At 39.7% G+C, this 27,171-nt stretch overlaps 1 protein-coding gene across 4 annotated transcripts in view; it reads right to left on the bottom strand.

Moving 5' to 3' along the window:
• mad1l1 (mitotic arrest deficient 1 like 1) overlaps positions 1–27,171 on the bottom strand; it is a 68,884-nt gene that overhangs the window by 5,034 nt on the left and 36,679 nt on the right. For 3 of the 4 annotated variants that reach the window (XM_022208934.2, XM_051945365.1, XM_022208933.2), the window contains exons 16-17: positions 26,335–26,566; positions 17,888–18,081 (exon numbers count right to left, since the gene is read on the bottom strand). In XM_022208934.2, the coding sequence (XP_022064626.1) occupies positions 17,888–18,081; positions 26,335–26,566 (426 nt within the window). The remainder of the gene's footprint in view (positions 1–17,887; positions 18,082–26,334; positions 26,567–27,171) is intronic. The other variant, XM_051945366.1, reaches the window with a different exon arrangement.

Genomic DNA, 27,171 nt, shown 5'->3' with positions numbered 1-27,171 from the left:
GTCTCATCGCAGCTGCAACACACAAACATGTATGCACAAGTCTCCAGAAACGGCGGCCGCTTTGAGAACACGGAACACGTACATCAAAGAAAAACACTGCGACCAGTTACCATGGAGATCTCAGTGTCTGCAACTCTTTATGCTGAAGTTTGTGATCAGAACAGACTGTACATACGCGTGGGAGTTTGTGAGACACAGTGGACAAGTTGATGAAGGCCTGTGGCAGCTGAAGACTGCCACAGTTGGAAGGAAAACTAAAATAACAGCCTTAGTGTCTGGCAAAACATTGGTGCTTCTGCACAACATCTGGTTTTCAAGTGGACAAGTGTATATGTGGATGCACACAAACAAACACACAAAGGTAGCTGAACAACGGCTACACAGGTTTGCGTGGATTACAAATAGTGATGAACTTCAAACTGAAGCGGCGGTGCTCGGGTCGGAGATGTGATGAGACAGGGCAATGAAATGAAACACAAGGACGCCAACAGATAAACAGGAATCTGGTAATTGAACTGGGCTCACCAATACCAGAGAAAACCTTTAAAGCCACTGAGGGCATTCTAGTAAACTTACTCAAGATTCAAATAAACAGTCAGTGCTTTTATAAATTATTTATCTCTACTTAAATCTTGGCACTTCAAAAACGAGTAGCCTTGGCTCACGACTGAGGCCTCGCATGAATCAAACTGTGCGTGTTTGAAGCAGTGTAAAATGTTGGGGTATTCTTGGCTTTAGTTTCAATTTATTTACAGACTGAACGTCTACACCCTCGCTATCAGCATTGTGAAGCTGCACTCGGGCCAGGGGCAACTCTCGGTAAATGCTTCCATCAGTGGGGTAACAGGGTCACACTGACACTGCCATGGCACTGTCCCATCAACATTTTAAATCTAAACTAAAAGTACAGCTGAAGCTCATGGGACGGTCATTAGCTTCATAGATATTTGGTCATAAAGCAAAGTACTGGGTAATTTGAATTCAGAAAATATGATGGCACTGAAAGATATTAAGCAAAATTCATACTTATGTGACCTTAAATACCTTCACTACGTTCAACATACATACATCTTTCCAGGGTTGGTGCCGTGATAGCAGCCAGCTAAGCAGGGCTCCATATGTCCCGCTCCTCAGCAGCATTTTTAAAACTCTTCTAAAACCACAGGTTAATGGGTTGTGTTTCTTTCTACAGGGTTTTTTTTTTAAATCTTAGTTCAGTCAGGGTGGCAATCTTTGCTGAAGAAGGTCTGTAACAAAGATTGTCAACCTGTCAGAACTACGATTTTTTTTTTTTTTTGTCTGTTAAAGGCTGTAAGGCACATAAAGAGTGAAATAAGGAGTCAACACAATGGCTGGGTATTTTTTACCTAGAAAGCACCATTGTCAGTCTCAGATTCAGACTTTCAAACTTTATACGAAACAAACTTCAGGAATCAATCCGAACAATTGCTTGGTGGGACTTTCTGTATCACTATTGATTTTTCAGATTCTGCTTTTGTCCAAAACATGTACGGCTAAGACACTCCAACACTTCTCACTTCCTCCACAGGCCACGCTCGTTCAATGTGTGCAGTGACATGCTGCACATGTTCGACAAATCAGTGGTGGAGAGTGCCCTGCTGTATGCTGCTGTCTGCTGGGGTGGCAACCAGATGGACAAGGACAGGAGGCGGCTGGACAAGCTTATTAAGAGAGCTGGTTCAGTGGTCGGGAGAGGTCTGGACGATGTGGGGACAGTGGTTGAGAGACGCATGAGGGGCAAGGTGCAGAGCATCCTGACAAATCCAACCCATCCTCTGTACAGTACTGTCTCCGGACAAAAGAGCAGCCGCAGCGACCGTCTGCTTTCAATGCGCTGCAGGACGGAGCGCTTCAGGCGATCCTTCATCCCTTCAGCCATCAGACTACAAAACTCCTCATAGCTCCCCCACTTGCACATGCACGTATTAATTTGCACTTATAAATTTAACTCGGTTGCCCTTTTATGTTTTTTATATGTGATGATGTTTTTATGTGTTTTTTAGGTGTTTCATATGAGCTGCCGGATACAACAATTTCCCTACAGGGATAAATAAAGTATCTATGTATGTATCTATCATTACAAGCTAAGTCATTCTGAGGCAGGAAAAGATTATTTTCATCGAAAGAAATTGTAAATTTGTAACTTTTGATACATGAGGATGAGTTTTCGGGGGTAATTAATGCATGCAGGGGTACTTTAAATCAAAGTTAACTGTGCTAATACTCTTGGAACAAGAGGCACAAAAAGCTGAAGTGAAAAAAAAAAATCACAAAGAGTGACGCAAAATTAAGAAAATAACTCATTATGATCAAACGCAGGCCAAGGTTGAAAAAAATTAAAGCATTCTTGAAGTGATCGACTGTTGCTGCATAAATGTCAGTGCATAATTGATTTAATGAATATATTAATGTAATTAGCATACTTGTTGTGTTAATGTTTCACAAGGTCGCATACATGGCTTCTTAAATGACTGTAAATGTACTGTGCTCTACTTACACTGTCTAATCTGTCTACTCAAGTACTGGCACTTTGATATGATTGATTCTGTACACGTATAATAAAACATTGTGCATTAGCGTACAGATGGAGTAGATGAGTCATTTCAAACCACTAACCATTAACAGTTTGTGATTAGACACCATGTTTTTGTAATAAAATTCCTCTAAATAATGCAATCTCAAGACAAAACTAAACTTTTGATGGTTAAAAGAGAAGTGTACTTTAAACAAACATGACCCAGTAGGCCATAAGTTCAGCAGCACTTGTGTCAAATTTCTGTCTTTGTGCAGGTAAAAACTCAAAAGATTTAATGAAAGGTCAGGGGAGATTTTCTTTTTCAAATCAGCTTTATTCAAATACTGACCTTATCAATGCTCATTTGCATATTCACGCTTTCCTAAAAAGTGTTGTGAACAATATATGACCTTTATGAAAACAAGGTTCTGTTTACATTTGAAAATAACTGGATTTCCTCACTCAGCAGAGGGAGCGAGATGCTGATAAAATGCAAGGTGAGGCTAAGGTAAATGCCAATATCACAGATTCCTCCCTCAAGGTGACATCAACCTAATCCAGCACAAAAGCAGACAGAAAAGAAGGAAATCTTCTGGTTCCTCAAGACGGGGTGAAAGAATCTAAGAGGAAGTTGTGCACAAAATCTTAGAAGGACAGAGCTCAACAATGAAGAGGAGAAGTGCTATCCCATTCATCTTTTCATTTGTCTATCCAATTAAAGGAAATCGATACTTCCTGGCTTGAGATGCAGGGCGGGGCTTAATAGTGACCTCATCCAACCAAGGCGCTGCATACTGCCTGAATGACAATCATGCTCCTCTCCAGAATGCAAACAGGGTCAGAATAAAAGGTGCGCACCCTCGCCCTGAGACAGCTCAACACAAACACATGAAAGATGGGAAAGCAAAGGCAAACTACTGACGCCTCTGTTGTCATGCCAGTGCAGAGATAAGAGGCAACGCTACTCCATGCTGCTACTCTCCTGACCTTGAAATAAGCTTTTCCCCTTCATTCGGTGTGATTTGTTACCAGTAGGGCTATAAGGGCATGAGAGGGATTGTTTTTATGTTTTCCACTTTGGTGTGACTTGAGGATTTTGAGGCCATTGGGGTGAATATTGGATAAATGTGCTGCCAAGAGCAAACTAACTACAAGATGAAAATGTGGAGGAAATACAGCATTATGATGTATCAAAATGTATAAGAATACATTTAGTGATATGTAGGGCTGGCCTGAATAGTGAGAATCCTTTTTCATTTTTAGAAAGTTCTGGCCAACATTTCCTGATGACGGATTGAACCCAGTGTAAACCGACCTTCGTTGCCTTCGTTTTGTCTTCAGCAGAGGTCTTCGGCATCTTGTCTTGTGTTTATGCAACGAAGTGAAGCGCAACGTCAGAGTCGGCAGCCACCCGGCCATTCGGGTGGTGTTTACAAACACCAATGGAGGAGCCGAAATGAGCCGAAGAACACGGCGGGACGAGCCAAAGTGGGCCAAAGGCGCAGGGAAGAGAGGAGCTCCGAATATTTTCGTCTGGGGGGGGAGGAGGGAGTGATCACATAGACATATGTGTCTATGTTATAGACATATGTGTATATGTTTATGTGATCACATGATGAGATGAGCCGATAAGTGCCGATGTGGGCCGAAGGCGGAGGGAAGACAGTAACGCGGCATATTCTTTCCGCCCGGTAACGTCCGACGGGGGGTGGGGGTGGGGGGGCGAATATTCGGATATCAAATTAATATCCGGATAGTGCCGTAGCGAACGAATATCCGGATATTCGGGTACAGCCCTAGTGATATGAGCAAATCAGACACCAAAATCAACAATAAAGTGATCCTAGTGTGATTTAATCTCTCTCTTTCTCTGACCTCCATCTGTTGCTCTCTGCTCATCAGAAATCTCAGGGTTACCAGGGGCAACAGCCAAGAGTCTCATGGTCCTTTTGCTAAGTGTTCAATTTTTAAATTGTTGAAATATTTGACAATATCACGCACTCAATTAAAGTTTATAATTGTGCGTCAGTGAACGTGTTTTCTTTCCTGAAAAAAAAAAGCCCACATCTCCATCCAGACAGTCATAGGTAAACTGTTGCTGCCACTGAATGACTTAAATAAAACTATTTATCTCCTCATAGTTTTGGCAGCAGAAGCATTAATGTTGCATGTGATTGCGATTAATTTTAACTCCAAACAAGCTCTCCTTTCTCACTTCTATAGCACAAAAATACAGCAGCTCTTGGTTTAGCGAAATTTTTCACAAAAAAGAAAAAAAAAGATGGCACCACCACAAGCCTAAATTCAACTGTAAATGTTTTGCTTCTGCAATCACAGTTTTGCTGTACTCCAACCACACAACAAAGCTACTTTTTCCCACTTAATGAAGCTCTCTGCACTCTCATTTCCATTTGATGAGCTGTTTCTATTATGTATGACTGTGACTGGCACAGATGTTTGAAAGTTAAGAGACAAGTATGTGGTGGGAAGATAATGATTAATCACCACTCCTCTACCATTCATACTCCACTTCCGCAAGTCCTTTACGGATGAAAAGCTTACAGACAGTCGGGCATGCTTCTCTGCCCTGGTCTTTGCAACCGTACTGTTAAAACCACGGCCTGACGTGACTGATGGCTCTATATTGAGGTGGTGACATGCAGTTCACAGATCAGTTGACCTCCACTGCTAATGAGCAGACTTTTCTTCACTGCCCAGTTCTTTCCCTCCCCTGCTGCGTTAATCTTTATCCAATTCATCTCACCGCGGTCAGAAAAATGAAGCGAATTTCAGAAATTCCATTCTCATTCATACCTTTGCATCAGATTTCACCTTCGCCCACTCGTACTACCCACACATGTACAGTACTCGCACATGCACACGACTGTCCCATCAGCAGCAGCCTCATCAACACCGAGCAAATCCAGTGGATGGCATGGCTGCTGATTGGTGGGGGTGTAAAAACAGACGGCAAATTAGTTGAATAATCAGAAATATGCAGATGAACAGCTTTCAATTTAAATGCAGATTTTGGCATTTTTCTCAAGTTGGGTGGGGGATGTGAGAGAGAGAAATGGAGAAAGATGATGTTAAGAGCTCCCACCAAAAATAATTAAACAGCAACAATTCTATCCATATTTATAGTCTAATCAGCTTTTTGTTTACTGATTTTACCGCAGTGATCATGTGTCGGAGCAAAAATAACTAATGACTGCATCAATCTTTCAACAAAAGAATTTTGTGAGTGGTAAGATGAACACCGTAACTGTAATTAACCTGATTCTCAGTAGCTTAAATACATAAAACATGGAATTAGTTACACTTGTTAAAATAAGACACCTTAAAACTTCAAATGCAACTGGAAGTTAACACACTCCCTAACTCTGCTTTGTTTTTTTGTTTGGATTTCTCTGATCTTTGCCTTGACTTTATGTTCTTTACTTTTTTTTGAAACCGTTAATAAAGTTAGAGGAAAATCTCATTATACATTTGTAACTTCATAGGTGTTAAGTATACTATTGGCAATTATCAGTTGTTAATTACTGATTTCAATGCAGATTTTGGCATTTTTGGTCAGGAGGGCTAAATAGTAATATACACTACCGTTTAAAAGTTTGGGATCACTCAGACAATTTCACATTTTCCATGAAATCTCACACTTTTATTTATGTGCTAGCATAACTGCACAAGGGTCAAACCATCAATGAGCCTTTCAACAGCATTAGCTAACACAATGTAGCATTAGAACACAGGAGTGATGGTTGCTGGAAATGTTCCTCTGTACCCCTATGGAGATATTCCATTAAAAATCAGACGTTTCCATCTAAAATAGTCATTTACCACATTAACAACGTCTACACTGGATTTTTTAAATTAACTTAAAAAAATACAGTTTTTTATTTTCATTGAAAATGATTCTTTCTTTCAAAAATGAGAACATATTTAAGTGATACCAAACTTTTGAACGTTAGTGTATTCCTGAAATAATAATCAATTATTAAGATAAGACAATCTTTATTACTCCCCATATCAGGGGAAATTTCCCATGTTACAGCATACAGTGAACAACAATAGACAACAATATAGTTATAATCATAATAATATTTACAATATGCACAAGAGTGAAGGGAGGAAAAAGTGGCTTATGGAATGATGTGAGGTGCAAGAAAATTAAGGGGCTTTTAATCTATTAAATGCAGTGAATAGCTTAACCAGTTCTAAATATATTAACCACTGAGGCAGAAGACAAGGTGCATGTATGCAAGTGTCCTGCAGGTTTGCTGGATGTGCCACCAGTTGGAGCCTCTTACTCTTCAATCAGATGGAGTTACAGGTGTGTTTGCAGAGCACCTGCAAAGGTCGATAAAATGAGCACACTGCCCTGTTGAATAAATAAGTGCTAAATGGGGCAGTAATGTTAATAAACTCTGCAGCATAGAAGCCGTCAGTGAGCCATCTGGTTCAGCCAGCTACCTGAAGTGCTAAACTACGATTTCAGGCAGAAAGCTTAGGGTCTGTCGGGAGCTGTAGCTGCTAACGCTGCTAACATTTAGGAGCAGCAGGACTCTTATAACATGCGTCCAACAACATTCAAACTGGAGTGATGAAGTGCATTGGCAGCACTGTGCTCCGAGTATAAATGTATTTTAGATGTGACATTAAATGCTGACAGATTTCCTGCTCTGACAGTATTTGTGGACATCTGTTCAGCCTGAGCAGCTGTTCCTAGCAGCTGGATTAATGTTAACTCCTGTGAACAAGTCCTTCCATCATCTAGATCATAAGGATTATTTTGATATCAAACTGCTGTGAAGAGATTAATAAGCATGGATTTTAATTTACTGTGGAACACTGCTGTGCCTTTGCTGTGCTTCATACTTGTTGAATAGCAGTTTTAAATGATGTCATTCATTTTGCCATTTAATTTATAATTCAGTAACCTGCTGTTTAAATTATCTGCTAACCTCAAATTCCTAAAGGCACTGGCATTAAATGTAGTGGTTATTAAATGTGGATGAAACAGTTTTATCTGCTTGTGGCAAAAGTTTGACCATATTTCACCAATGATTCTTAGATTATTGACTTTTAATGTGGCTAGCAATCAGTTAAGCAAATTACATCAAATTGAAATCCTGACATTTTATTCTATCACAGAAAAAAACCCTATCCATTGGGCTAGATTTTTCAGCATTAAACTTCCAAGCAACACATTCAAACTGAGGAAGGGAAATATTTATATGCAGTGACATTAAGCTTTAACAATGCAAAACATTATAAATAAAAAAGTATGCGACACTCAGATAGGATTCAAAACAAAACAAACTGGACTGGTGAACACGATCTTGTTGTTAGAATTTTGAGCAGGTGAGACATTATCCCAATCACATTATCCAAACTGGCAGTGATACTGTGTCTAACCTGGATATATTGACTGTTACAGATGTAGTTTTGAGGAAGGCAGCTTACTTGGAATCACTAAACTAAATCATTTCTCTGTAAGTACTGTCCAGACCATGTTTGGCTATTTACTTAGGGATTTTGTGTATATAATAAATATTTTTTTAGTATCTCAGGTGCACTCATATTGCTTTAACATTTATCTCAAGAAAACTTTCCACTGTTGGCCTAAACACTGCTGAAGCTGCTGCTAAAATGATGCACATTAGGTCTAAAAGTATGTGTGTTTATTATGAAAATGCAAGGGAGCAGGAGCACAATAATGAGCAAATATTATTTTTTTAGTATGGCATGCTGACAAATGAATGTTAATTAACCAGAGTCACGAGGAGAGCTTTCATTGCAGCTGGTGAAGTTGAAAATCACAACCTTAAATGTTGTTTACAACTCGTAAAATATGACACAACCGAGATATTTCCTGTTGAAAATTAAGCAAGTTTCCGTCTGATTAAAACTTAATTGCACAAGGACCTAAATCACACATTAAGATTTGTTATCTCCTAATAACAATTTAATCAGACATTTTCCTCAAATCATTTAGCCCCAAATCAGGAGTTTCCACACCAGCCCTCAGCCTCATGGATTTCTTCTGTGGCGCCTAAAGACTGTTTGCATAACTGGTGCGTAATTATTGCTTTTAATTGTTTCACTGTTGCTCTTTTTCGTAAAGCGCTATAGAAATAAAAAGCTTATTATTCTGAATATAAGTATATATATGACCACCTGCTTTAATTCGGTGGTAACAAAAACATCTCTAGGATCTACAACCTTTATTTTGTGAGAAAAATAATTTTGTTTTAAATTGGGAGCTGATGATTTAAGTACACTCGACAAAAATATAAATGCAACACTTTTGTTTTTGCTCTCATTTTTTATAAGATGAACTCAAAGATCTAAAACTTTTTCCACATACACAATATCACCATTTCTCTCAAATATTGTTCACAAATCTGTCTAAATCTGTGATAGTGAGCACTTCGTCTTTGCTGAGATAATCCATCCCACCTCACAGGTGTGTCATATCAAGATGCTGATTAGACACCATGATTAGTGCACAGGTGTGCCTTAGACTGCCCACAATAAAAGGCCATTAAAGGTGCAGTTTTATCACACAGCACAATGCCACAGATGTGGCAAGATTTGAGGGAGCGTGCAATTGGCATGCTGACAGCAGGAACGTCAACCAGAGCTGTTGCTGGTGTATTGAATGTTCATTTCTCTGCCATAAGCCGTCTCCAAAGGGGTTTCAGAGAATTTTCCAGTACATCCAACCAGCCTCACAACCGCATGTGCACAGAATACCCTTTTACATATTTGGGAAGAAACACTATTTTACACCAAGTTTTAAAGTAAAAAAAATACAAATTTAATACAATTCTGTATGCTGTCTGCGTGTCAAAGTGACAGGTAAGGTAGGTTGCTAATTACAAGTATTAGAGTAGTAATAGGTCAATCATAAATTAAGATAAGTGACCTTTCACTATATCACACATTGCTCATACTGGACTGCATGCTTGGCGTTACTCTCATCTTTACTTAGGAAAAAGTAAACAGACACTGTAAGAGTAAGCGACCGATCTTACATTTCACGTCTGTAATACTACCAGAGCAACAGAGGACAGAAAAAAAACAAACTGATGCAGCAGAAATCAGAGATGGACTATTTTTATTCCACACATTCTTCCTTGTCACGATCATGTGCCTACATAACCCAAAATGCAGTGTAATCGCTGACAGTTCAGGTGGAGTTTAAGTTTTATGCTAGTGCCGAATTTAGCCTCAAGCAGCTATTAACAAGCAGAGATGAGTGGTGAACAACAGAGGTCTGGTGAGTTCAGTACGGTAAATCTCCACACCCTCCATCCTGACATCCATTTATGAGATTTAGTGTTGTGTAGTGGACAGCCCAACTAACCCATCCATGAGGTAATGCGTTCATGTAAGCTGATGTTGATACATGACAGTCAGACTCATCGAAACAGTGTCGATAAAGTCAGTGAGTGGCTGGATGAGAGAAAAGCTAAGTGAAGAAGACAGCACTAATGCAGAGCCGCTGAGATTACATCACAGCACCGGAGCAACCTTGTGCAAACTCAGAAGTATTCATGACCTCAGGTGGACTTATGTGTGGTTGTGATGTATCATGTTACCATGGAGACAGCAGACATATGTTCTGAACACTGACCAGAGGAGCTAGTGATGCCGACAAGAGCAGGCACACAAACCTGCACGCACGCACACACACACACACACACCCTCAGGGCAAGCAGGACAGGAAAGTGTCAGGAGAAATCACAGTCAACATTCTCTTCTTTCTCTGGGATTTTAACTCCAAGATTTGCCTCTGAAGCTTAAAGTACATGAAGTCATATCCACTAAAAATGCAGCTAATTTATTCACCCTTGTATTCCCACCAGCCTTTGTGTTTACTGTTTATTAGTGCTTCGCTCATGTTTATCTTCATAGCTATCAGCGATACATCAGTGACTGCTTTGTTTCAGTCAGTGAGCAAAGTGAAATTCAGTCCCAGCAAGCCTTCGTTCTTTTCCCAAAATATTTCAAACACCCACTCATCTGGTTTACTTTCATATTCATTGTTATCACACTCAATTCTGTCTAATACACGTGAGCAAGAGCGCGCACACACAAATCTTAGATGACAAAATGATGTACAACAGGAATAAAAGGCAAGTATTCCATTTTGCACAGAGAATTTTTTGAGTGTAAAGAACACAAATATTTCTCCTCAAACTCAAAATGGCTCCACATTATCTTGAAAGATTTCTTGTAACTCACTGGTCTTTAATCTGCATCTTGACCTTGTTTCATCAGATTCAGCTAAAAATAGGCACACTACAGTGCTACAGCAAGAGTAGAATCATCTTCCCAAAGGACTACAGATGGTACAGTGTTCGTGGAAGAAGCCCGATAATACACAATGGCAAACTGAGTCAGCAATAAGCCGGACATGCTAACCGAAAACGAAGGGGACATGTACTGAAGTGGTACTGTAAGTCTCTGCCTTCATCCAACAATATTTTTCTAAGCCCCACTGAATGGGCTTTGGGGGCTTGTTTGTCAACCAACAGGACACGTATCATACAAGGTGTCAGAGAAGTTTAATAAGCACCCAAATCTAAATACTTGGACTTGACATGAAAAAAGTGGTATTATTTTATCTCCGTTTCAAGTGCTCGAAAAGGCAAAATGTTGGCATAACCTTGATGATAAATAGGACTATTTTCTAACTGTTCTCCTTTTTAAAAAACAGCTGTATTGATACTTTTTTAAACCCTGCTGACTGTTTTCAATAGTGTTGCTGTGGACAATAAATGTGTGGTAACTGCCATTCACTTTAAAAAGAGCTCGCTAACCCACTTTATTCTCTAATCAATAAAAATGGTTGAAAAAGAAAACGCACCATCTTTATTGGTCCTTATCATTTTAAGTAGCTGTTACACTGTCAGAAGCAAAAAAACGATTTGACACACTGCCATTAAATCTGACTGGTCAGAAAACAGGAAAGATAACAGGCTTATCAGTGGGTGACAAGGAGTGTCTACTGGCTCTGCTGGGTCCCGCTGATGGAGCCACCAGCTTCCCTGACAGTCAAGCTGGGCTTTAAAGTTGTTTTAAAATTAAGCTATAACAGACAAATGACTGAGCTATTCAAGCAGAGATGGCTTACAATTTGTGTCACACATACACATTCGCATGGCGTTAATCATTCCCAAGTGCCTGATAAAACAGAGACAGGTCATTAAGACTCGACAGTGCTCATAAACTGTACTTTATTAACTGTGCTCTTTATTCGCCCACTCTCACATGCAGACACAAATTATTTTGCTTTTTCTAAAGGCACTTTTTCATTGCTCCAACTCAGTCCATGCATCACTTACCATCCACTATCTCTCCATACATTTTTCTTTCACTCCATCTCTTTGGTGAGAGGGTTGACAGTTAATTGGGAATATGTTTTAGTGAGCTGGCCTCAGATACTTTCTTTCATTAGGAAGCAAAGACAGTTGAGAGAGAGCAAAGGAGAGAAGAAATGAAAAAAAGCAAAAAAAAAAAAGTCAGTCGACAGAGAACATCGAGAAGTTTTTAGCAACTGCTATGGAGAGCAGAGTTCTGTGCGTGTTTGTTTAGTTGGTAATGAGCTAATCAATAGCAGAGGTGTGTAAGCCCAGCAGTGGGTCTGCTTTGGGAGATTACTGACAGAGAGACAACTTGTAAGACTTGATTGTTTACTCTTATTGTTTAATCTGATCTGACTCAACCTAGTTGCTCAACTCAACTACAATATGAACAACATGAGCCTCAATCTCTAGAATATATTTGACAAAAGAAATTACCAAGACTGTGGCAGCCCACCATGGTCTTAATTTGCCCTGCCAGTTTCATAACGAACTGAAAACATTTTTAGGCTTCAGTGTTTGCCATACATCAGTGTATTTGTGGTGGCAGACCACACCGTCGGCCACCACATATTGATTTTCTATTTTTTAGTACTTAAAATAGGTGAACACTTATTTCACTGTGGGGCAGTGCACCACTATTCCTCACCCTCTTTCTCTCTTTCTCTCTTAGAAAAACACAACAAACCCCCTATGAACAGGGGGCTTTTCTGTTGCACTCTAAATCAAAACATATGCAGGATGAAGGATTGTTCTTGGCTTTTCCCTGCAGAGAGGTCGGCTGGCTTAATTCCTGAACAGAATCACCTCTGAGTAAATTTGCTCAAAACAGATGAATTCAGGTTAACTGTAACAAGTTAGTTAAGTCTCAGTGTTCATAACACAACAAGCCCCAACTCTTGAAAAAAAAAAAGTTGCTAACAAGTATAAAAGGAGCCTAAGGTTACCCTTCCAGATCTGCAGCTCCAAACCGTGGTAAAAGACCTCTGGTTTTAGGCTTAGGGGCTTCACTCAAGCCTGGCTGATAACTGTAGCTACTCTAACTGCCTCAACAAACGCTGTATTGACGAGCAAAGGCAGTGCTCTAACATTGCATGAGCCAGGCCTCTATTTTCCTTACTGAGGCAACAAACATGGTGCACAACTTTGGATAAGTATTATATTGACGTTTAGGCTTCTCTAAATTCTTTATGGCTGATTATAGTAACTTGATCACATCTGTCAACATGTGTGTTGACGTGGCTACGACATGGTGGCATTACTTCTACACATACACAAGAAAGTCACCTACTTCCCACAATCAGACCTCACCTGACCTACAAGACACCCCATAGGTCCATCACAAGTGGAATCTAATTTGATAGGAAACTTTGGCATGTGCTGCCTCATTTGAGCTACTGTGTGTCTCTAGCCACTACGCGAATAGAAAAGTTTAAATACTATTTCTTTAACATCGCAGAGGTAATTCATACCAAAAAAAGTCACATTTTGGCTATGGCGCAAGCTAACTGTTGCCAACAAACTATCATGTGACATCAGACTGACTTAGACCGAAAGCAGGGGACACCCTGGACATGTCGCCAGTCTATCGCAACGCTACACAGACACAAACATCACACTCCCATTCATACTGACAGACAATGCAGAATCACGAATTAACCTCACCGTGTTTTTGGACTCTTCTCGGGATCTTTCTGCATGGAGTTTGCATGTTCTCCCTGTACATGCGTTTTCTCTCCGACTTCCTCCCACAGTCCAAAAATATTCTGCGAGTAATTGATTACTCTAAATTGCCTGTAGGTGTAAATGCGAGCGTGACTGTCTGTATATGTGGCCCTGTGACAGACTGGCGACCTGTCCGGGGTGTCCCCTGCCTTCACCCCGAGTCAGCTAGGATGGACTCCAGCCCTTCAGTGACTTTAGTAAGGATTGAGCAGTATGTAGATAATGGATGCAAGTTTTTGGACTGTGGTAGGACGCCAGAGCACCCGGAGAAAACCCATGCATTCGCAGCAAGAACATGCAAACTCCACACAGAAAACCTCATAGGCTGGATGCAAACTGGGGATCTTCTAGCTACGAGGCAACAGTGCTAACCACCCATCACTGTGCAGCTTACTTTGTGTTTATCTCAGTCTTTAAATTCACAAACGTTAATGAAACATGCAAGCAGTACCTCCCTCTCCTTGAAACTTCAGGAAGAAAAATGTTGAAATAGCTCACTCACTCACACTGTTAAGGTGTTTGTCTCGCTGATTAGCAGAGCTCATGAATACCTAATCACTGATGCTAATCAGCCCTCTCACCTAGGGGCGAGCTAAAAATATCAATTACATACACAAACACACACACACACACACAAGACGGCAATACACAAAAACACTTCCTGTGCACCTTCCCTTTTAAAATCTTCTCGAATCACAGTTATTTTAACATCGCATTAATAATTGACAAACAGCATTTCTCAACATAAACAATCTGCGGCTAAGTAGCTTGGTGGCGCATTGGTTATTTACAGAAAACTAAAAGAGCCCCACAGACACAGTCGACTTTGACACCCACAACTTTTGATCTCCCACCATTTTACGACCAGCTGTTCAAAGAATCACACAATCAGGCTGCTGATTCTGTTAAACTGATCAAAAACAAAAGCTCTGAGGTGCCAACACAATGAGGTTCCTTTTGACTTCTCTTTCACAAAATTCAAAAAATATTTAATGGGAAATGCTGTGGGTGTGTTCACATTTTCCACCAAGAGGACCAACGTGCTGTTTAGTAGGGCCCGACCGATATGGATTTTTGGATTTAATTTCAATATTTGGCAGAAAAAAAATTCCTAGAATTGATTAATCAGTGAATTAATTTAAAATATATATAATAAAAATAACTTCTTTTTTGGTCCCTTAAAGGTCACAACAACAAAGATATGAATTACAGAGCAGGGCATATCCAGTCATTGTATTTAGTTGCTAAATCACTCTTTCCAGCATTTCTTAATGTCCTTCAGCATTAGAATTTCCAAATAGCTCTGACATTTGATCATGTGTAATAATCTAATGGCAAAGTTAGCCACAGTACCCGTGCAAGGTGCTAACAGTAAGAATTTTCCTGTTGTTGAGGGGCTGTTTTCATCAACTTAAAAAAAAAATTCACTAGGAATTCAGACCTACAGATTCTGAAAGTGCATAAATATTCTTGCAGTCAACAGAACAGTATTTGGTAAGCTTTGCTTGTGGCTGAGATATTTACAGTTAACAGAAGCAGCTCTCTATTCCTGGGCAGCGATGGGGATGGTGCATGGAAAATTTTAGCATCACGACTGCCAGTGTCGCCTTCAACTTTCATGCACCTGGTCCACCAATGTTCAGGCGTCACCATCCCTTCGCTAAAGAAGGTCACATCTTGAGCCTCCAGATTCTCCTCAACAGCATGGATTATTTCATAATCATGCTGAAAATGGCAAATATTCAAGAGGATTTCATTTTGGGAAAGATAGAAGTCAGACGGTGCTGGCTGGGTGAGTAAGGTTCAAGAGTTCAAAGCCACATTTGGCTGCTTCTGCCTCCTGTGCTGTGTGGACGGACAGAGAGTCCTGGAGCAACAGCAGCCAGCTCAAATCTTTCCTCTACTCTGTTCTTTGATTGCTTCAAACATTTGAGTTTTAGTGGACAGAAATGGTTTTATAGTATATAGTCATGCCCTAAAATGTGACTGACACCACTTGTTTCTGGGCGAGACCTTTTTAAAGTAGTCTTACATAGACGTGAACAATTTCACTGGCTCGTAAAGCTGTGAGGATATTTAGTTGCTGTTGGGCTTGAGGAAAGGCATCTTAATATTCTTACCATTCTTACTGTACACCTCCCACTTCATACAACACAAAAGAAAAACACAAATGGAAAAAAAACGAGAACACAATAAGAATGGATTTTCACCATATGGAATCTTTAAAGGGCTCAACAATGAATACAAATACAGAGCGAAGAAACGTTTGAATGAGAGCGAGCCATACAGTAATGAATGCACGAGAAAGAGTGGGAACGTGACTGTTGCAGGTTAAACAGCTTACACCATAGGAGGGGGATTTAAGTGCCGCTGCAAGAGTGGAATATTAGCAGGATTATCTGGCAACCCTGTTGCTGAGGTGAATAACATTAGAATCCTATTTGTAAAGACTTCTATGCTTCCTGTCCAAAATCCCCCATATTCTCTCCACTTACAACTGCCTCATCCCACAATTAGTTCACTGATATTCTTGTAGCCCAGATTACACTCATGCACACGCTTGAAAGGAATGTTAATGCATGATGTACATATTATATTCATGTGTATTTCTTTAAGCGCGGGTGTTATTTTATGTGTGTGTGAGCATCGTATTCCATTAGTAGTACAGGCCTTTCTGTTCCCATAGGCCACTAGGCGTGCATGTCATACACACTCTCAGCGGTGAACACCCTGAATACTAATACTGAAGGTGTAAGCATCTGTTTTGGGTGTGTGTGTGTGTGGCTTTGTACATCTGTATGCATGTGCAACCAAAGCAGGGAGGGTGAGGTGGTAGGAGGTGCTGTGTGGTGTGGTGTTGAGACTGGAGCGAGTATGTGTGCATTTGAGTGTGACAGTGCGTGCCGTGAGAGCGTTACGATTGTGTGTGTGGCTGAATCTGTGTGTGTGTTTTATGGACAGAGTCTGAGGTTAATAAATATTGACAGTGAATTATCTCTTTTGGCAGGGTCGCAGGTGGGTTCGATGGAGCAGATTGGACACACAAGCAAGAAAAAAAAAAACAAGTACGCGCACAAACAGACATTCTAATCCCCTGTTCCATATTTTTACGTTATTCTCCATTTCACCAGCATTTGTGTGAGTCCATGAGCAAGGCACTAATGACCAGTCGCAATCATCTAACACTTGAACACAGTAATTACCTGCCAAGATAAAGCAGCCGTTTACCTTACCAGTATGGATTCTCCACAGTTTCTCTTCTAGCTAGAGGCCTCATATCATAACATAATACATCAACAATATGGCAATTAGACACTGCTACACACTTAGATCAGATTAACAGAAATACAGATATACAAGGAGAGATAAAGAGGGAAAGACTACAGCTGGATGAAGAGATGAAGGGAAGAAAAGAGACAAAGAGGTAAGTGCAAAGGGAGCACAACAGGATGCTTTTTCTGTTAAGAAAAGGATTTGCTGAACAGCTAAGGGACAGTCACAGTTTTCATTTAGCCCATTCAATGAGCGTATGGGGAGTGGTGATCGATTAATGCAGCCTAGTCCTGTAACACTGCCCGGTCATCACTCTCTTCCTCTCCCACACACAAACACACATTGATGCGCACACATTCCTCCACTCACACACATTCAAAGCCACAGTAAAGAAGCGTCTCTGTTGGCACAGTGTTCCTCTCACTGCATGGCAGAGTCAGGCACAAAGCTATAACGTGGCGTAATGGTGCATAAACTTGGATGTGGGGGATTCAGTAAAAAGGAAAAAAAGAAACACCTTGCAAGGTCAAATTCGCACTTCCTCAAGCGTTTGTGGAAGAGCTCACTGGGACAGATATCAGCACTCCCACAGATGCTACAGCCTGTAGGAATTTTGAATGTTGACAGTGTGCCCATTTTAGCTTCACGCTTCTGTTTAATGATCACTGTGCATATGCTCATAGAGATGCACACTGCCAGCGGCTCAAACCGACTTGCAATCCGATCTGATCTAATCAAGTGTACAGGTACGCAAGGCTAAAATAAAAAGACACTGATCACACCAATGTCAATATTTGAGACTGGATATGATTTTGGTTGTGGCAATATCGTGATTTAGTTTCAATCTGTGTTTTCCTGGGTTATGTCACATATTGTTAAGTCTTTGAATGCACGTGATTTTATTTTAACTTCGAGTCAAAACCATTGTAATACTTGATTGTGGCCACGTTGCCCAGCCTTTACTGTAAAGTCTGCATACCTTTTTGAAGAGCAACGAGTCATCCATTTGTTCTGCATAGACTGATGTGAGCCTGTATTGGTTCTCAGTAGTAATATCGATCTGGTAGCCTGTCAGGACGTAGCAGACTGTGCGGAACTCCTGAATCTTTCTCTGGAACACCTCCTTGAGCCTCTGGTTCCTAAGCTCTGAGCTCTCCATCTGTTTACGTAGATCTGAAACATACACAAAAGTTGGAAAAATGCACATAAATTTTTGATGCTCGTCTGGAATGTGCAGTACACACGGTCGGTTTTATTTTTATATCATCATTCTTTAAATACACATGTGACTCAGACAGCCCTTGCTTAATACTCAGCCACATGCGCAAGACTTTTTCCACAAGCACATACTCGACTCACTAAGCTCATGCAGCATAGATGGACGCAACTATACACTCCCTGCAGCAGTCCATCTGCTCACTTAGGGTCTACAGAATACCATAATGCACAGTGTGTAGTGATGACTAAAGCAGTCGGCTGCATTTCCTACCTGGGAGCGGAGACAATCCGAGAGAGCAGGAATCGAATGGGCTAGATTTTAATTTGCTGAACATCAAGTTGAGATACTTACTTTAATCTGAAGACTTGATTTAGGAAATCAGAGAAATTGCTTCATCTGAGGAGAAATTATTTGTTTTTACAATAGTATCACAAAAAGTTAAAGGGGTTATGCATGAGAGTGTGGGAGTGCGCATGGATAGTTTCTTTTAAAAGAAGTGAGCACACCTTGGGTCTGTTAAATGTAAAATGATTCCAATTGTATCACTGCACAACAATTGCAATATGTCTCAGTAAACAATCAAAAACAGTTTACAAAAAGATTCTGAAAGTTACACGTTAGAAAACTTTTAAATTACACAGAATACAACTGTGATTTCCAGTTAGCCCAATTGCATGAAAATTATTCTAAAATGAAAATGATATTGTACATTGGTGTGCTGCAGTGTGAGCATACAGCGAAACTACAAAGAGGCAGCGCTGTGGTTACTGTTCACTTAACAGATGGATGTATGCACTACGGAACCAATAGACCACAAAGTCACAGAGCTAAGACAAGCTTTTATCCACACCAAGCACAGTCTGTAGTAATGCTGGCATCACCATTAATACTGATGTCATCAGGAGTCAACAACAATTAATCACTACTTGCATGATTTCCCAAAAAAAATGGTCTAATTTGAAACCTTTGATCTGAACCAGAAAGAGTGCATTCTTTCTCAACACAACAGGCGGACCGTTTGCTCTGATTAAATAGCAGTGAGTATCAACATGTCAATAAGAGAGTTACCAAATTACATTTCTCATTTCGGTCTGAGTTATAAATATTATAGAAAAAAACACAAACAGAAGCACTAGACAGAGAATTAGAAGAGAAAAACAAAGTGGCCAAGGCAGTTGAAATGATTACCCTTTGAAAAGCTGAGCATTTGGTGACTTTTTAACAGTCAAAAGCCTTTAAGTTGCTTTTATGTTCATCTACAGGGAATTACACCTTACTTACAACCACTGCTATTCACTTTTTACCCTGCACTGTCACACATAGCTTTCAGAGCAGTTAGCGCATTTTCATTGCCTGGGCTTCTAACCCTTCTGTGACTGATAATTATTTCTACACATCATTCTTCTATCCAAACATCTTAGCCTATTATGTTCCATCTGTCATTATTAAACAAGTGAATGGCTGAAAAGTATAAACTTAAGAGTCTGAGAGTGTGTCGGTCTCTGTGCCTGTCGGTCTCCTGGGTGACTGGGCTCCTGTCAAGTGTCAGTCTGTGCTGATAAATACTGTTTCAAGGCTTCAGGATTGTGACAAAACTGTCACCTTATGACAGTCATCAAACTGCCCTGGAAATGGCTTGCAATTCTCAAGTTACAGCAACACCTGCATTTACTCTAACATGCAGAAACATTGATGTTTACACGATGACATGGACATGTGCGATAAGAAAGACAAATATGCACAAGTGCACACAAAGATGTGTCAATGTATAGAGTAAGCAGTAAGCTTTTTTAACACCAATTTCTGATTTTTTTTTTTTTTACAAAGTTACTGACTTCTGTCCTTAATTGGTCTCGGCAGGTCTGGGTACACTGACACTAGGGAAAAAAAGCTGTGAAGAAAATTCCACTGCTGAAAAAGCTGCTTCTTTCCATGCTTTTGCCTACTTATTTTTTGGGCTGGTCCGAATAGCAGTTTTTGGACTCCAGATATTCGGCCCAGATTAAAGATGAATATCCAAATGTTCGAGTTCTCGCTGTAACGTCCGCTGGGGACGGAGGACAGAGCCCAATATTTGACTCAGTTTGGGGGGGAAGGGGGATCTAGGATCTCTAAAGAAATATAAAAATATAAATATATCATTTTCAACCTGAACTAGGGCTGCACATACTATTTGAAAACACGGCTTCCCACAATTGAATGAACTTGTTCAACTGCAACATTTAAATTTAAAATGCTACACTCATGGAAAACTCAAAAGATAAAGTAGTGGAAGACATTATTTTTCAACTTTAGTAAATCTGACGCTAGAATTATTTGTCTTATTTCACTCTTTTCAAAGCCATTTTTAGCTTCACACCTGTCTGAGTAGTTTCAGTAACTGATTGCTAAGACTTGGGGCTTTTCTGCGTGCAGCTGCGTAGCAATCATCTACTGTAGGTTGCATGTGAGGTGTTTAACGAACAGGTACTCTGTAGTATGATACTAATAGATACTGTATCCAGGGTTAGATCTTAACATTAGCCCGCTAGCCCGTGGCTAGTGCAGATATCCACGGGCTAGTGCAAAATCTCTGCTACTAGCCCGTGTTGGCTAGTGCAAAACTTTTTAAGTTCACTCTATTTCTATTGTAATGTATTGTTGATGCCATTGTTCATTGACACAGGTAACTGTGTTGCACCATGATAAGTGCTTAATTTGCCACAAGATGGCACCACTATATAGAATCTGTAACTTAGGGTAGATGGCAGGGCAGTAAGGTGGGGTGATGTCAGCCATGTTTGAAAAGTTTGTTTGAAATGTGAGTGAGGAGATTTGCAGTGAATTTGCAAGATAGCATAGCTTTTAATGGGCTTATCCAGATCGCCAGGGATTCTGAGCGCAGGGAGCATAACCTGGTGAGTATGGAGATTCAAGCAGTCTCAAAATCTGTTAGTTTTTTAGAATTGAAATACATGTGACATTCAGATTGAGAAACAGGTGTTCCTTAGTGCTGTGTCAGTTAGTTAAAGTAAAACTGTTACCATCACTAATTCAAACACAAAGGTCATGTATGAGAACCACAATGGAAGTGGGAGCATTGATTTTTTTTCAACTTGATAATTGTTTTAACTTTAGTATTGAAACTTCTAAAATTGTCACAGGAGATGGGCTTCAAGTAACGGGCTAGTGTAACATTCTGCGGGCTAGTGCATTTTGCAAGCTACTAGCCCGGGTGGCTACTGCAGAAAAAGTTAAGATCTAACCCTGTGTATCTATTAATAAATAGCTGTTCAGCAAATGTAGCATTTCTGGTACAATTTTATTTCATCTTCGCATCTAGGATTTACACTAGGATGCAGAAGACAGGGTTAGATGGAGGCAATTGATTCGCTGTGGCGACCCCTGAAGGGAAAAGCCGAAAGGAAAAGAAGAAGAAGATCTAGGATTTACACTAAAATCAATGAATAATTGTAATAACTAATCACAATCTTGATCAAAATAATCATAAATATTAATTTGACTATGATCATGACCTTTTACACTGGACTATTCCCAGAGGATGCACTTGTTTAAAGAATAGAACAAAACCTGGAATAATGGCCTCACAGTTATATTAAGCAATTCTCCAGCAACGTCAACCCAGCAGCACAGATCTACATAATCAAACAGTTCCAAGCTGGGCACCTAAGATTGGTGTCACTGATTCAGTATCTCACCAAATGAGAAATCTCCCCTCATGCTCTTCTTTTGATGGTGTTGAATAATGAACAGAAAAGAGTCTCGACAGAACATTATGAGTCACAGTGACTCTGACCTTTGACTTTTAGGATAGAAAATGTCATCACCTCATCGTTTCATCATATTAGACATGTGCAAAATTTTAATCTTAATTAGCCGATGAATTCTTGAGTTGTGAGCACGCAGTGACCTTTGACTACCAAATTCTCATTTGCTCATCCTTGAGTCTAAGTCATCATTTGTGCCAGATGTAGTGAAATTCCCTCCAGGCGTTCCTGATATACTGTATTTATAACGACAGGTTACATGTGAGGTCACAGTGACCTTGACTTTTGACAACCAATATCTAATCAGTTCAGCCTTGAATCCAAGTAAACTGAACCAAATTCAAAGAAACTCTTTCAAAGCATTCCTGAGATATGCTATTCAGAAAAAACAGGAAAACAGACAACCTGAATTTTCACATTTTACTGCAAAAGAAGCTGCAACAAGCAAAAGCAGGAGAAAAAACTGTCACTTTAGTATCAATGCCACTACTGATACTGTTCAAAAATCATCACACGGTATGGAGAAATTGAAAGAATTTTATATTTGCATGAAATCTTATAACTGACGAAATTCTTGATGTAACTGTCATAATCACAAACATGCACGATTTTTGGATTGGCATAGGCCTACTAGGATGCAACCCAGGGCACCAAAGAGAAGGAGCAAATATTTCTTCCATAACTCTCGATCTACTCTTAAAAGTCTACCGCTGACGTCAAATGCACTCCATACATTGTTAAAAGCCTCTGCTCATGCTGCAGTATACAGCTGATTTTGAGAGAAGACTAAAGAGAGGGTGTAGGAAGACTCTCTGCAGGGGGTTGACTCTTACATAACCTGATTTTTTTAAAAGCTTTTCCGACCCCGCAATTCATTTGTTCACACTGCTGAACTAAAATCACGTTTGAGTAACGAGATTACTGATGCTCCGTGCAAACATTATATCATAACATGATACAGGCCACGATAAATCCTAAAACAGATTATACTGGACGTGCACAGGTGAGTCCTCAACATGGGTAGGAGTCAATGAATCAGTAGGTTTAAAGACTCTCTCTAGTGAAAATCAATATCTTATTAGTTTGTTAATATATCCTCATGATGTTTTTTATTTGTTGGAGGACACATAAGGAGCGAATTATGTAGTCAACAACAGAGCATTTCCACCTTTAAAAAAACAGCATTTTAGTGATAACCATGTAAAAATGATTTCTATGTAACAAACCTAAGGAACAAATCTTGTCAACCATCAGTGATGCTTTCTGTACCATTATTCTTCCGAGTTGATTCTGATCTTGAACATGTGTGGTTGAATTAGCTTCCAATTCATTAATGTGTAGCATTAGCAGTAGTGACCATTATATCATCACACTGGAGCATGGATGTTTTCCATAATGATGCAAAATGTGATCTCTTCAATTATTAAGTTTACTATCAACATATGGATGTATGTAGCCACCTAACAATGAAAACATTTCTTGGTACCATAAAATGCTGTAGTTACATAAAATATTACTCTTTGGAGAGTTTTCTTTTAGTGCTTGTGAAATCATAAATAAACTATTAAAGTGATTAGCTGAGAGTAGATTCGGTCCGATGATTCATAATGAATTATTTGGAGTATTTTTATGTTCTGGAATTAAGGGATCCACCAGAAGTGAACTTTTCTCTTTAAAATACACCACAGCACTTCTCCTTCTGGATTATTAAATGACCGGGTCACTCACTCTTAATTATTTTTGCCAACATCCATCCAGCTTCTAAGTCATTATATGATGTATTTTCGCTATTCCCAATCCAAGACAGAGTTCTCCTTCTCTGAGCAAGTGTATGAGGAGCAGAAACACAATCAGCAAAAGAGCATCACAGACAGGCAAAGAAATGCACAGTTACAACTACCTGGCTTGTAGTGTCTCTCTCCTTGCCTGAGGTATGTTCTATATGTGAGCAGGCAAGAGTCCACATGCAGAGTTAACTACACCATGCAAACATAGGAAAGCTGCAGTCAATTCCAGCCATTTTCAGTACAAAAAAAAAAACGCTAATATTCTATTTGTAAATAAAAAAATATGACGAGAAGTGCAGGGAATATTGGACGCGCATCGCGAGGTGCATTTCCTCGAAAACGACCGATTCGTGGATTTTATACCGACTTCAAGACATGTTTTGGATAAAATATGTTACTGGGGTGTTTCGTCTGGATGTCCAAGGTTGGATTATGGCCGTTTTTTGTGGAATATTTTCATCTGTGTGTAATAATGAACCCGGAAATGTGAGTCGCGCTGTGTGCGTTGAAGCCGTGTATAGAGAACGGAGGGATGGATATTTGTTGTTTGTCAGACAAATGTGTTTATATTACTCGCTGTGGTAATCACATCTGAAAGTGGTTTATACCAGCGGATTCATGAGAATCTAAGCTTTCCATCGGCGCATAGTGTTTGTGTAATCGTGTTTGCAGCCGTCGGACATTCTTTAAATTCCTATGCAAATTAGTAGGTGTACCGCCGTCGGTACACTGAAGTTTAACGGGTTAATGGTTAAAAGCAACTGATAGTCAGCTGACTGTTCAGCTGTGCATTGAAAAATTTAGTCTGAAATGAACAGAGCAGCACCTGAACTATGGTTCAGAAATTCACAGTTTCAGATCACTCAGAAAAGGAGAGAATTAAGGGTTCTGAACATTTTTGGCTTCATTTTGACCATTCATCTAACTGGCCTTTGAGAAGATGTACTCCAGTTGTTTAAATAAGCTAAACTATTAATACCACTCAGTGTCAGTTTGAAGAAAAAAAACTGAATAAAAAAATAAAACAAAATAATTTTAATTCTATTCTTAATTAGTTTTTTTTTCTCTTGAAAAAAGAACAAAAAGAGAAAGGAGTACTGTCAAAGCAAAGCACCAGATCAAGTAGTATCACTAAGAGTTTTAGTACTGTTAAAATATCTCTACTTGTGGAGCAATCTGAGATTTTTGCTACACTATAGTAGCAAGTTTATCGCTGTATTAAGCACTTCTTTTGCAAGACATTATTAATAAAAAGTTACACTAAATATGTAACTTTTGAACTGCACTCTCAAATTCTACGGTGAGATTTCACCACTACTGACAGTGAGGTAAAGTCAAACCCAGTACATGGAGTAAAGCTTTTCCATATTATCTCTGAGTCATTAAAATGATTCATTTGATCCGAGATACATTTCTCAACATCCCACTGCATTGACCGTGGTGTAAAGATAAGAACAGTTATCACACCCTAGGTCTACATCATCTACCACAGTTTAAATTGAGCTTACTGGTTAGAAACTCAATTATTATTTCATATGAAATTAAGTGGCACAGAAAAGGAATGTGTCAGGGAAAGGGAAAATGACAGAAGGCAAGAATGAAAGGAAGTGCAGAGAGAAAAAAGAAGGCTGTAAGTCGGAAAAGAACGAGAACGAGAAAAATGAGAATGTGTCAGCAAGCAAGAGAGAGAGAGTGAAAGAAGAGCACTGTGGCCCTCGGAAGAAAATTAGCCAACAGTCATTCCGTCACTGAACTGCCATGAACTCCGATTACACGTTTAACCCTGTCATGACTACACCTGGCCCTTCTCACTGTCTGACATACACTCACTTATGAGAGGGAGGCCTAAATGACCTAAAACATCAATGAACCACGTAAGAATAAGCGATAAGCAATAAAACAACTAACTGTTTAAACATAAAGTGTTCAAATACAACTGTGCTTCATCTCAACCTTATTTAGCCTACACTGAGTGAAATGATTATGGCACATGCAAAACATTTCAAGCATAGGGATGTTTGTTTAAAACAATAGCTATGCAGCCCTTTTACGCAAAGAAAGAGTTTCTTTCTGCAATATAATCACCAGCTCTGTGTTGAAATACATGTCTGAACGAAGAACTGTTATTTGCTATTGTAATTTTCAGTGTCATTTTATGATGACACTTTGTTTAAACTATAGTATGATTTAAATGTGAAATATTTTATTGTCTGATTGATTAATTGATTGATTTAAATGTGAAATATTTCATTGTTTGATTAATTGAGTGATTGTATTTTTAGAATTGTATGTCATTGTAATTTTTTTAGGACCCCAGGAAGAATAGCTGCAGCTTATGCTGCCGCTAATGGGGATCCAAATGAATAAACATAAAATAAAACATAAACGCACATGTTCTTACTGTTTACTTAACTAATATATTCTGTGTTCTCTGAGATTTATTTCTCGTATAATGTGTGTTCTGGCCCTCATCTAGCTGTGAAAACTGTGTTCAGCTCCATAAAAAACAAATGGCAGTGGAAATGTGATGAACAATGGAAAAGCCATTGCAGCTACCCAAACCTGTTTCATTTATTAGGTCGGCAGTTCAAGCTAATGAGCCAATTTAGTACGAGTCGGCCTGTAAAAAGTGTGTCTGTGTTGTGGCTCTTACCCAGCACCTCCTTTGATGGAGGCAAACTGAAGCTGAGGCTGGCGGCGTGAACGCTGGAGTCGTCTTGTGAATGCAACACAGCTCCTCCACCCTGCAAAGAGCGCACGAGGTCCCTGAGACACGTCACCTCCTCCCGAAGAGCCTCCACTTCCTGCTGGCGCTCTTGCTTGGCAGCAGTGGTCGGGTTCATTTTTAGGTGGAGAACTCGGGTTTTGACTGGATCATAGTCGCCCTGAGACGCACAGAGACGCACAGAGGCATTTAGGATGAGTTCAGGGCTCCATACATGTTTTTAGTGTACGGCAATAGTAAGTGTAAGCAGTGAACTTTTGTTTCATGCTGCTATGAAGAGGATGCCGTGACATACAGTGATCTCTTAGAGGTAACTAAAAATTATTCTGACAATGACAAAGGATAAAGAAAAACCACTATGCAATAAGCTGCCCACTCCCACAGAGAAATAGTACAAAAGAGCTGATAATGTGCGTGGAGCCAGCAGCAGAGGCTAATGGTGGGCTTATTACTGACAGTTCAGCAGTGCATTCATAATTACTGAGGGCTACCCTGCTCAAACGAAGCAATCTGTTAACCCTACTCCAAATCAAAAGTGACCTGATGCTAGGAATGAACAATTTGCAGACAAGATGGGGAAAATGTAACCACAATGTTTCTGGCAAGTAATGCAGTTACCCCTTTGACGTGTAATATTATTTTTTTAAAGGCAAGCTTTAAATCAATATTCACAGTGTAATAGATTTAAACCATGTGATACAGCACAACCACATGAGACACCTTCAAAAGTGTGACCATCAGACGAGGACTTTTTAAAATCACTGA

The sequence above is a fragment of the Acanthochromis polyacanthus genome, chromosome 3, assembly GCF_021347895.1.
Source record: "Acanthochromis polyacanthus isolate Apoly-LR-REF ecotype Palm Island chromosome 3, KAUST_Apoly_ChrSc, whole genome shotgun sequence".
Classification (NCBI taxonomy): domain Eukaryota; kingdom Metazoa; phylum Chordata; class Actinopteri; family Pomacentridae; genus Acanthochromis; species Acanthochromis polyacanthus.
This window is presented reverse-complemented; position numbering and strand designations above follow the sequence as displayed.